The sequence below is a fragment of the Thamnophis elegans genome, chromosome 3, assembly GCF_009769535.1.
Source record: "Thamnophis elegans isolate rThaEle1 chromosome 3, rThaEle1.pri, whole genome shotgun sequence".
Taxonomy (NCBI): domain Eukaryota; kingdom Metazoa; phylum Chordata; class Lepidosauria; order Squamata; family Colubridae; genus Thamnophis; species Thamnophis elegans.
In genome coordinates this window covers 134733370-134745892 of record NC_045543.1, presented here as the reverse complement: position 1 = coordinate 134745892, position 12523 = coordinate 134733370, and the positions used below count along the sequence as shown (strand labels likewise).

The 12523-nt window shown below is 39.6% G+C and overlaps 1 protein-coding gene across 1 annotated transcript; it reads right to left on the bottom strand.

Annotated features, from left to right (window-relative positions):
• Positions 1-4257: 4257 nt before the first annotated feature.
• Positions 4258-7529, bottom strand: LOC116506254 (transcription factor 4-like). The gene is made up of 3 exons (XM_032213901.1): positions 7310-7529; positions 6080-6171; positions 4258-4362 (listed from the first exon to the last, which is right to left on the bottom strand). The coding sequence occupies exons 1-3, from the start codon at positions 7368-7370 to the stop codon at positions 4258-4260; spliced, it is 258 nt and encodes an 85-aa protein (XP_032069792.1). The 5' UTR covers positions 7371-7529.
• Between the last annotated feature and the right edge of the window lie 4994 nt (positions 7530-12523).

Here is a 12523-nt window from a genome sequence, read left to right as displayed (position 1 = left end):
ATTTTTGCATATTTCGATTTTCTTCAAATAGACCATTTTTTGTTATTTAGCAATGGAACTGAAATAATCTGTATTAAGAGTATTTTAGTCCCACTGCCTCACCTGATAATAACATGTATCATATCTATATTGGGATCAGTAAAATAGCTCTAAAAGTCACAACAATGGGTAGAGAAGTCTATAAGAAAGAAAATTTCTTACAGTTGTCAGATTTTAATTCTTGCTTCAAATTTTAAAATTTGTAATAACCTACTCAGAGCACCTGTCAGAGAGTAGGATAACATTTGAATAAATAGATATTTCAGAAGATCAGTTTGAAGAAGGAAATTTCATTTAAGAACCTCTTTTTTAAATACCTAAGGAATAAAGTTTTATTCTACAAATGAATAGAAAAAGGCTCACAGAAAAGCAATTTTGAAACAAGGTACTTATTTTAAGCTGAAAGGATTTAAAACTAAATGATATATATACTACGATAGGAAATGTCAGTCAATACCTATCATGAATATATCTTCTTCCGTTTAAAAAAAATCCTACATTTTAAAAAAAACCTATGTCAAGGCAAAGGCTGAATTAAAACTCTTCTTGCTATTATAATTTTCTCCCCATGGGAGGGAATTTTCTCTATGAGTAAATCCTATGGGAACCCAATCTTAAATGGTTCAGCCCACACATAGAATTATCAGCTTTTTATGAGAATCAGGGCCAGTGTTGTAGCAAAGAATTTCAACATGTGACACAAATTAGCATCTGCAATGAAAATATCAACCAAACATTCCTATAGGTCACTAGAAAACTATGGCAAAGATAACCTATTTCACCTTCCAGAATAAACATATCAACTATAAAGGAATAAAGAACAGACCAGTTTTAGGTTCAAATGATGCACATACAACAGCCCAAGATGCTAATCAAAGCTCTGTCTTAGCTCTCCTATTTCAAATGGTTAAAAGGATGGATGGACATAGTATGACCTCTAGAAAGAGACTACTAGAAGGACTTATCAGAGGGAACATTTTGAGGGGATCTATACAGACACACATTTGGAAAAGTTTGGCTTCTGCCATGGCTCCTGCACGGAGAGATCCTTAAGATGTTCTTGAAAACATATGTGAAAGCAAATATTTGTGCAGCAGGCAAAGAAAATCACAAGTAGAGGGAGAAACAAAATGAAAAATAACCTTTCTTGAACATAGCTGAACATTCCAGCTTGCAGATGTTACTAGGATCTCAACAGAGCCCTAGTTTACCATAATTTTGCTCTAAACATTTTTACGGCTAACAAAAAGCAATCATCATCCTAATGCTGGCAACCTTTCTGAAGGCTGTGGAAATTGTCTCTTAATATCCTAAAGTCAACTGGCAAAGAATAACCCAACCTATAGCCTACACAGTATTCAGAGTCGGGATAGGGACCTAAACATTATTTACATGTTCCCCAAGTCTCCCTGTTTTAAGGTCACAAGGCATCTGAACCATTATGGCTGGATTGTTTTAAAGCTTTCTGCTGAACACCTGCAAACATCAAACAAAAACTGCTAGTCCTTTAAAGCATTGACAAAATCCTTTCATGTGAAAAATGCACCCTGAGAATGTCAGGCCTGTGGCTCAGGTTACAGTCGTTTCTCCTTCTCTGCCTTCCAAGTTCTAAAGGTAGCAAGAAACCACATTTGGCAAATTAAAACTTTAAAGGAAAATCCAGGCCTGTTTTCTTTTCATTCACACATTACATGCCACACCAGATCATTTCGTATGAAATGAATTTTTTTTAAAAAAATGCACACATACAATTTGTTTGCAATATTCTGTTTTATACTAAAAATCTCGAACCAGTTCTTCCCATCCTTTCATCAAATGAGTACCCATTTTAACAGAGATATAAAAAGATACCCTAAGTAGTCTCCCAACCAACCTCTAGATTGCTTCGGATTCTGTACAGAAAACAAGTGAAATCTAGACACAACGTATTTATTTAGTGCATGTATCCATGGATCAAACTATGACATTAAGCTACAGTAATGCTAGGTTTTTTGCAGCAATGTGTGTATATTTAAAATGTCATCATAAGGATACTTCCTACCACTTTATAACAGAACCATATTTTGATTCAGTATAACAATAATGCAACTATATAAGTACAGGACTCTGTATAGTTCATTTGTCAAAAACACATTAAGAAACAATAAAATCAGGAATCAAAGTATAGTAAATATAACTTCAGGTCCCAAGCTTTCTTTAAGATTTAGAGACAGATTCATAACATATTGGCTTCTATCAACTCTTCTTCCTACTAAACGATTCATTTTAAAAGCTATTCCTTACTGATTTTTAAAAATAAACCAAACCTATTCTATGTAATCATACAAATCCATACAATTTTGACACATTGTTTTTACTGATACTTAATCAAGTGAGCTAGAACATAAAACTGCTTAGTATATTCTAATGTTATCTCATTCATAAATAGGAAATCAGTTCATCAAATTCAAGAGCTTACAAGATATTTTTAGAACTCTGGTCTTAAGGTGACTTAAGAAAAAAATAGCATGGTTTTGAAATCTCTTTAATTTTATTATCTTACTTCATGCTTTTGTGTTTTTTTCTTCTTTTCAGTTATTTGCATATCAAAGCAAGATGGTTGCTTAAGCATATAATAAAATGCTCATTTTTGTCCTTAGATTTCCAAAAGGTTCTTTTTCATCCTTTTAAAACTGTTGATAAAATAGTCTCTTAGGAGATTATTAAACTAAGGCAAATCCCTAAAAATGAACATCTTGCTAATATTTGTTAGAACAGTTGTTATCTGTAATATTGATTAAATATAAAATGAGCTATCTGGCACAAATAATTTATACTACTTATGTAATGAAAAAAATCTCCTTATATACATTCTTTAAAAGATTATACTAACAATTGTTTTGTTTTAAAATAAAACACTTCTTGGTAAGATACTACATTTAAAGAAATTGATAACAAATGTGTATTTAGGGATCAGGGTATATGGATTCAATAAATGTTAGTAAACTATCAAGTTAGACATTCCTTTATTTTTAAAACCAGGAATTAACCAGACAATATCTGAAGATGCAACAAAATATAAAGTAATTTCAAATAGATGACTATCCTAGTTGTCAGGATATCATTTATTAAAAATGTTATAAAAACATTCAAAATATTTTTAAAGAAAGCTATTTAAAATAATTAAATATATATTAAACTGGGCATCAATTTATTTCTTATTCATTTGAATTCTTAGTCCAGGCCTGTTAAAACCACTGGGAGTTTTGCTATTGAATTTGATAGCATGATAATGCCGTACACAGTAACTGATAATGAACTTGTAAAGTCTTATCAAAATTTAACATCTGGTTCAGAGATGCTCCTCTCATAGAATTTTGGTCAGTAAACAGTTATGTGCAATTGCCAAAATGTTGAATACACTGCAGCTATTTAATTGTAAATGTATCAGAAACATATCCGAAGGACAACATTCAGTAATGCAGGAAATACTATAAAATACAATTACTGAGGGAAGAACAGTTCAGATGCGTCTTTCACACTGCTAGCATGACAGAAAATGAATTATTTCCAATACATAAACATATTCTGTATTCCAAATTCAATTATTATTATATTCAGAGGTTCCTGCATCAAAAAACCAGATCCTTTCTTTGGGTCACAGAGAAAATAACTATTTGCAATGAATATAACACATTTTTCAACACATACACAGATAATAAATATTTACATTAATATCAACAGGCTCTTTTTTCTTTCCAAAGCTGTTACGATCATCAAGAAAGACACTGTAATAGGATTTCAGCTTATGGTCAGAAGCGTTGCCCAGACAGTAGCTAATAGATGGCCAAATTTGTATATGCTAATGCTTAGAACAAATTAGGATGAAAAGAAAAAAAGAGGCTGGATACTAAAATAGAACTATAAAATGGTTATTCCTCTTATGAAACATGGAAATAATTACTACCTTTAGGGAACTGAGTTTTGCTTCTTATATAACAAAAGGAAAGGTGTGTTTTAAAAGGTTTGCATCTTAAAATAGGTCCTGCAATATATATATACATACATATATGTGCATGGAATTCTTCTTCCTAAGATACTAAACGAAACATTTGGCAATATGAACAATAGAGCACTTCAACTGATCTTAATATAAATCCTTAATCCAAGCTAAAGTTATACTCCCCAAACTCATGCTAACTGTACATGTAGGATAAAAAAAAATACTTTAAGGACACTTCAACTGAATTCCAAACAGAAATTGTACATACTTGAGCCACTAAAGTGTCCACTCGCCAAAGAAGTTGGCCCATTCTTCCCACTGCTGACAGGAGGTGAAAACATCTAAAAGAAAACAAAGAGGTATTATTGTTGGTAAACAGAATTATTTTTTCCTATGCTGAAAATCCATTCAACATTATACAAAAGCTGCCATCGTGATTTTGTTTAAATATGAAATCTCTCTCCCATCACTGCCTTTGCAGCCCCACAGTTCTTAAAAAAACTATATTCTTCTCCCCCCCCCCCAAATGTTAGTTTCACGCATTCCCCAAACAATATAAGATACATGATAGGAGGGACTCCAACAACCCCACACATATATCAACAAACGAAAACCTTCCTAAAAACATTCAGACTGGCAAAGGTAAGGGGGGAATAAAAAGTTTGTTACTGAAACCTTGGTCATAAATGAAGTTATATCCATTTCCATCCTCTTGTTAGGATTTGCCTCTCATAAGTGCCCTGGAAACTTCCACCTGCCCTAAATTTTCACCTCAGCTTTTAGTGCAAGAGCAATTACATTACACTCACACTCACTCTCGTTCCCTCTCTTCTTCTGCCCCCCCCACTCTCCTGCGTTTATTTCAACCCTAATTGGTTTTCATCTTCTTCTACGTGTCTAGTAGAGAATACACACCTTCTTCCTGAGTCAGAGACTACAAAAAGCAAAGGAAGAAATGAAAAAAAGAACAGTTAGCAAAGTGGGGGCTACCAAGCTGCCTCAGGCTACAGTTCCCTGTAGCCAAACTTCTCAAAGCCATGTCTGGAAAGGGAAGTCTGAAGGACCACAGCAGACTGAAACATCTTCCTTCTCTCCCCCCCCCCCACCCCTTTGGATCCTGATTTCCCCCTCCCACAGTGGAAGTCTTTAAAGACACAAATGCATCCTATATGAAATTGACTTATCTTGCTTCTCTTCCCCCCCCACCAACCAAACATGAATAAATAATAAAGACTTCTGACATATTGGAAAGAAAGGGGGAGTGGGAGAGATTAAGAGTGGAGGCTTTTTTTGGGGGGGGGGTGGAAGAGCAATCCAAAAATGCAGGGAATATTCCATTAAGAGGATTTGGTTAATATTAGGCCTTAGAATCAAGTTATTTAAAAAAGTATGTAGGTAAAATAAAAAATGAAAAGAAAAATCACGCACACATACACACAGAGAGTGAGCTAGCCATCAATGGAGGGAGGGGGGGGGGGATATCCACAGGAAAGTTGCAGCCCATTCATTGGTATCAGAGCGAGATGAGTTTTCAGTGAAAACTTGAAGCTAGGCTACTAGTTCTGGATTTCCTTTCACTTTTCAGGTGGCAAAAAATGAAACAAGGGAAGAACTAAAAGTACACTGTAAAGAAACTGATTTACCCATCAGTTAAATGGCATGCGAGCCATCACTTTTAGAAGGCAATTGCAGCACGTTTAAGTAATTCTTATACACAGAAAATAATGAAAAATATCCGGATTTTTTTTTAATTATTTTTTTGTTTGACAGAGGATGTGTGGGTTCGGTTTTTTTGGAGAGGATGTCAAATGCTAAGCACACACATCCCAATAAATGGAAGACCTTTTAAGTCCATCTCCTTCAGATAAGATTCTAATCAGTAAATAGAGCGTGCATATTTACCATGAATTAAAAAAAACGCTGATTAAAAATTACTCATTGTACTTTTTTTAAAAAAAAAACCTCAGTTTGGCTTTGTTTTGGTTTAGTTTAACAAGACTTTTTCTGTGCTTTTCTTTTTTTAAACAGCTGTTGTTCATTTCCACCGTTGTTTCTTACCGCACTGAAATCCAGTAAATCACTGAGTTCTTTGTCCGTCCCTAAGGCAGCCATTCGCTGTTGGTGATGCATTTTAGCAAAATCACACAAACCTAGAAACATGGAAATAACCGCAATCAGAAACCCAAATCCCGAGCCTTGCAGGAAACAATCGGATTTTTTTTTCTTCTTGCTTTTGTTTTCACGAGATTTGGGGAGGAAAGGAGGAAAGAGGTGGAAAAGGGAAAGCGAGGGAGGGAGAGGGGTGTGTGTGTGTGTGTGTGTGTGTGTGTTTGTTTGTGTGTGTGCGCGTAAAGGCGACAGCGACAACGAGGAAGTAGTAGACCAGAAAAGACGAGACCGTCGTTCTAACGAACCGGGGGCTAAACTCGGTTAGCAGCTACTCTTGACCCCCAAAGGCGGGAGCGACACCGAGAGAGAACAGGAGCCGCGCTGCTCCGCGCACCGTTTATGCAACAGGAGGTTCAAACAGGAACGAAGAGAAACGTAGTGGACTAGCAACTACAGGCACCGTTCTCCCAACTTTTATTTTTTATTTCTCGGGCAAGCTCCCCCTTTTTCCCCCTTTCCGCTCCAACGACCGGACGCTTCCCGAGCATTTGATTCAAAGGGCCAGCAAACCAAGTCCTTAGAGTAAGCCAAACGCACACTCGGGTCGGTACAAGGGGGACGGAGGAGGAGGAGGGGGAGCGACATAAAGGGATGGGAAAGGTATGGGGCGGAGTGGGGTGGGGAGAGAGAGAAAGGACCAGAATCCGCCTTTTTGATACCCAGCCTGGATAGTTTTGTTTTGGGGTTGTTTGTTGTTGTTTTTTGTCGGATTAAAGAAAGAGGAAAAGCAATTTTTCCCCATGGGTAATCCTGATTTATTTGAAAGGTAGCCCGAGACTGGAAAGTAGCGAACTACTGACACGAAAAGGTATTCCAGGCCCTGCTGGCAACAAAGTCAGCCGTTTCTTTTAAAGCAAACAATTGGAAGGAGAGGAGGGGTGAAAAAGGCCATTGCTACCCCGGGGAGGGGAGGGGGGGAGAGAGAGAGGGAGGGAGGGAGGGAGAGAGAGATGCACAAGGAAATCCCGCGTGTTTAAATGATGGAGCACCGCTGGCACTCGTCCGCGCTCTTCTCTATCAGGACCAGCCACAACTAAAAACTCCAGCCCAAAAACACACATTTTTTCCTCACTCTTTTTTTTTTTCTTTAAAAAAAAAGGGGGCACCTCCGGTACCTACCGGCCGAGAGTGACGAGACGGGGGTCCCTTTCCGACCACAGCCCCGAGCTCTGGATTTCATTGCTCGAAATTACAGCATCCACCAACCAACCGCACATACACACGCAGGAGAGAGAGAGAAGGAGAGAGGAGAGAGGGAGAGAGAGAAGAAAACCTCGCAGGCGCCACGCGAAAGCTCTCCCTGAACAGGAGCGGGGAGGAAAAAAAAAATTGAGGAAAAAGCCGGGCGAAGAAAACGCGGCGGAGGAGGGAGGTAGCCCTGATTCCTAAAGCAAACTCTTCTCTCTCTCTCTCTCTCTTTTTTTTTTGCCTGCCTGCCTTAGGGTAGAGAGGGGGGAGGAAAAACAAGGGGGGAGGAGGGGGAAAACACAAACAACTCCCCCCCCAAAAAAAACCCCACACGCAAACAAATAAATCCGAATAGGAAGCCGGATTGCAAGTTCAGAAAGGGGGGAAAGAAAAAAAAGAGGAGCGCGAGCCGCCCCGTTCCCTCGGTGGCAGTTTTGCCTTGCAAAAGACCCCCAACACGAACACACACGCGCACGCATTGCAACCCCCCCCCCGCGCCCCACGCTCCAAGGAAATATATATATGTACATCAACGCAATAAAAGCAAACGGGCACCTCGTTTTCTTCCATGCCCCTGCTCCCGGTCGCTGGAAACCGACCTATACGCTGGCTGGCCGGCTCTTTCTTTCTTTCTCTCCTTCCTTCCTACCGCCTCTCTCCACGTCCCCAGTCCCCAAGCACTTTTAAGATTTATTATATTCAAAAAATCCTTCTTCCGCCGTTCCACCCCAAAGGCAAGCCGAGGAAGGTGATTCTCCCCTGCAAATGCACGTGATACAAAAGGTTTCTCATCCCCCCGCCCCGCCCGGACTCAGACCCACAACCATTGTTTGGTGGGATACTTGTTTAAAACACGCACACGCACACACACACTAACACCATCAGTTCTTTTTTTTTTTGTTTTGGTTGTTCGGTGCAGCTTTTCTTTTTTTCCCACGCTAGTGTAGCCTAGGTTTTTATAATCTGGAGGTGAGCATAGAGGAGAGAGAGAGCGCGCATTAATGGGAAACTTTGGAGAAAAACCGAGCGTTCCCAAGCAAGTTTTGTTAAGAGATTATTGCCAACCGCTCCCCTTACTTTTTTTGCAAGCATGGTCGGTCTACTTCGCGAAACGCAGCCACAGGCCTCGCACCGTTCGTCTTCCCAGCCTCCCTCCCCACACGAAAACCACGAGTGAGAGTGGTTTGCCCTCCCCCACCCGCGAGATTGAAGCTAAATTCATTTTCTTTCCAATTAGTGCGTAAGGCTTTTGCAGTTCATGCACACGTTATATTTATTCAGTTTAGGCGCTCCAGGTTTTTTTTTTTTTAAAGTTCAGTGTGTGGCTGGCTACCTCGTATCACATAAACAATGCAGTTCAATATTGCTTAAGTTGTACCAAGTTAAAAAGAGGAGGAAAAAAAAATACACTGGGATCAACATGAAAGAAAGAAGAAAAGCACTCTTAAGAGGAAATTTTTAACTTTACCTTAAATGGAACAAATGTGTTCACAATATTCCAAGGAAATGTATTTTTAGGGGAAGCAAAGAGGAAAAAGTCTTCTGGTCAAGGTGCTTTTATGATCTCACGTGTATTTGACTCTCAAAAAAAAATGCGAAGTCCTTTTAAACACGGACTCCGTCTCCTTGCAGAAAATACTCCACAATATATATATATTTAAAGGAATTAAAACCCCGGAGATTCTGCTTTTGTTTTGGATTATCCACAATAAGTCAATTGCCAAAGAAAAGTTCGTCCCACCTCAACAGCACAAAATTGAAAAGCCAGCCAAAAAAAAAAAAAAAAAAGCACAGCAAATTTGTTTGTTTTTTTAAAAAAGGAAAATCCAGTCACTTTCCCTCGTGTCTTTCGTTACAAACTCATGCCCGGCAAAGAAGCTATTTTTAAAAACAGCAAAAAAAACCACATATATTTCGTTGCTGGACGCTGCCCGCACCCTGCCCCCCCCTCTTTTTTAAACCACGAGAAAAAAGTCTTAAACTTGCTCCAACTTTAGAAATCTCTCCTCTTTCTGACCATCACTATGGACTCCCCCGCGGAGAAATTGATAGTAATACGTTTCCCTGAAAGATACATTGTAATCCATTCACATCCGGGCAATGCAGGGGTGCTTATAAAAAAAGGGGGGGGGGAGAATAAGCTGCAGCTCCCGCCGCTGCACGTTGCTCGCTCCTGCTGCGTCGTCTATTACAGAAAATGACGCCGCCAGGAGGGGAGGGAGTGCAGGGAGCATAGAGAGGTAAACAGCCGGGCTAGAAAGTCAGCTAAGATGGAGGAAACAGAACTCTGGAAAGAGGGAATGTAAACCAAACGTTGGAGGAGGAGCAGAAAAGTCTTTGAGGTCTCTTGTTTTTTTTTGTAACGCGCACGCTCAGAGATACCTCCTCGTTCAGCCCCCTGGCATCGCGCTGTTGCAAGCAGTGGAGACAAGCAAAGGGGAAATGCAATCAGTTGGTGTGTGTGTGTGTTTGTGTGTCTTTGCAGCCTGGCTTAACCTTTTCTTGCTTTTGATGGTTCCTTTCTGGCTTAGGTGTGGCTTGGATTTGCCTAGCCTGGGGGCACTGCAGAGAGGTTGGCTCTCAAAGCCAGTCAGCTGTTTACCCAAAGTTGTAGGAGGACCTTCTTTTAAAGCTTCTCATGGTGACACTCTTGAGGAGGGTCAGAGGAGAGAGAGGAAGTGATTTAAAAATTTCACCCAGAATTTCAAACAGGTGGCAGTCTGTTAACCACAGCTGATCTTTAAAAAGGAAACCGGATCAACAGATGGATCACAGAGCAAATCAACTCAAATGTTGAGGCTGCAATTATCCTACATGTGATGCAAAGACTCGGCTTCAAAAGAAGGCTCTAATGTTGTCTTGGAATAAATGTCCTTCTGGGTTCAGTTCCAAGTTGGGGGGAGGGGAAGACACTGGATTCATGGAAGTTGCTTGGAAAGAAGGTGTATTGATGGTGGATAGGACAACATGGTTTGAGGTCCTGGGGAGGGAGGAGGAAGGGATCACATGTCTTGAAGATCTTGAAGAAAAAAAGGCCGAGATGCTGAGAGAGCTTGAGTTTTATATCCTCTCTTGGGCCCCGCCTTGGAGCTTCCTGTTCCTGTGTAAGAAATGTATTCTCGTTGGTGGTCAGACTCTAAAGGGGCAGAGGTCTTAGCTAACTTTGTAGGCTGTGTTTTGAGTCCAAGTTTGGTTGAGTGGTGATGTATTGAAAAGACTTTGGGATTCCTATTATGGCTCTGCCTGAAGTAGGTAGATCTTTGTTATGTAGAATAGACTGGCTCCGGCCTTAATGGCCCATTGACAAAGGTGTAAGGGATGAGTTTCTGCCTCTCTGAGTTTCTACTTCTCTTTTTAGGGGAAATATTCTGCCCTTTTAATATTTCCTAAAATATTTCATTTTCTAGGAGAGGGGTGGGTTTTTAACTTCCTACAATTGGAAAAGGTGAAAGGAAAGAGAAAGAGATGAAAACCAGCAAGCAAGGTGGATGGACACCATTATAGTAGTAATGAGTGTGTTGTTGGGAAATTTGAAAAACCAAGTTAGGGCCAGATCAGTCATGGAGAAAATCCATGTGATTGCTAAAAGATAATGTAAATTTGATGGCAAATAATCATAATCGAGCAGGATCATACATCAGTAGTACTTGAACACCCGGAAAATCCACAGGCTAAACTTAAGAAATAGAAAAACAGCAACCGGGTCTGGAAGAAGGCAGTGATTAACCACTTAGTTTAGAAAAAAAAAACTACCATGTTTTTCACAATATAAGACACACCAAAGTTTTGAAGAGGCAAATTTTTTAAAAAAAGTTTTTGCACTCTGCAAACCTCCCAAAAACGGGTCCTTTTTTTTCTTCAAAAAAGGGCATGGATAGTCTTTAGGAGGCTTATAGAGTGCTCCTAGGGCCTGGGGGGGGGGGGCAAAATTGAGAAAAAAAATAGCCAACATCTTAAGAAACCCCAAAGACAAAATCCAGCTAGAAAACCAAGGAGTCTACGAAATACCATGCAAAATCTGCCCTGCAACATACATAGGACAAATGAACAGGAGAATAAATGCACGCATCGCAGAACACAAGAACGCAGTAAGAAAAAAAAAGAAAAAACATCCTTTTCCAGCACCTTAAAGCTACAGGACATGAAATCAATTTTGAAGGAACCAGGTTAATGTCCAAAACTGAACACTTACAAGAGAATATGGAAGCTATCAAAATAGAGAAATACCCCCACAACATGAATAAACGTGACGATACCTCCCGCCTACCAGACATCTGGAAACCAGCCCTAGTCAACAAACGAGCCCCACCCACCACCCAGGCAGTTACAACATGAAACAACAACGGACACACAGCCAGCACCAATCGGCACCAATCTACCAATCATGATACAACCACACGACCAATCATTCCACTTACTGAAACAAAGCCAGCACTCCACACACACACACACCAAGATTTATAGAAAGATGGCAGCTCCTACCATGCTTTAAGCCCAAACCCAGCCTGAAGATGGCGAGTGAGACCTTGCCAAAACGTTGCCAAGACAATCTCAATCTTACATGGGAAAAGACCCCAATACAACAAGACCAGCATACCTACACCCGTGAAAATCTACGAAAACAACGTATGTATGTATGTATGTATGTATGTATGTATGTATGTATTATATGTATGGAAGTCTAGCATGGAATATAGTGCCAATATCAAGCACAAGCTGTACTGTATTTTCAATAACGCTGAGGTGCTACATAGATTCCACAGACATTTTTAGAAAATAAAATGTGGATGGGTGCATTTGAATGCCTTCTCAAGATGAGTATTTTGACAGATGTCCCATGATGGTTATTTTGTGCAATATCACAAAACGTTGATAGATTCATTTTGGTCATTTTGGTCATTTACCTAAAACCCAAACATGTTAATTTTCTTAATAAACTATTCTTAAACAAAGTATTGCGTGTCATCTTAAGTTCATACAATTTATGCGGAAGTGACATTCTGAAGTGCTCTAATGGTCTCTCTCTGAGATGGCCTTGGGAGTTTTGTTTTAATTGCCTATACCTAACAAATAGCAGTTGGACGAGCAAGAATGGGTTGCAAGAAATGATAGTGGATTTTGTTAGAACACAGCAGCTTTGAAGCC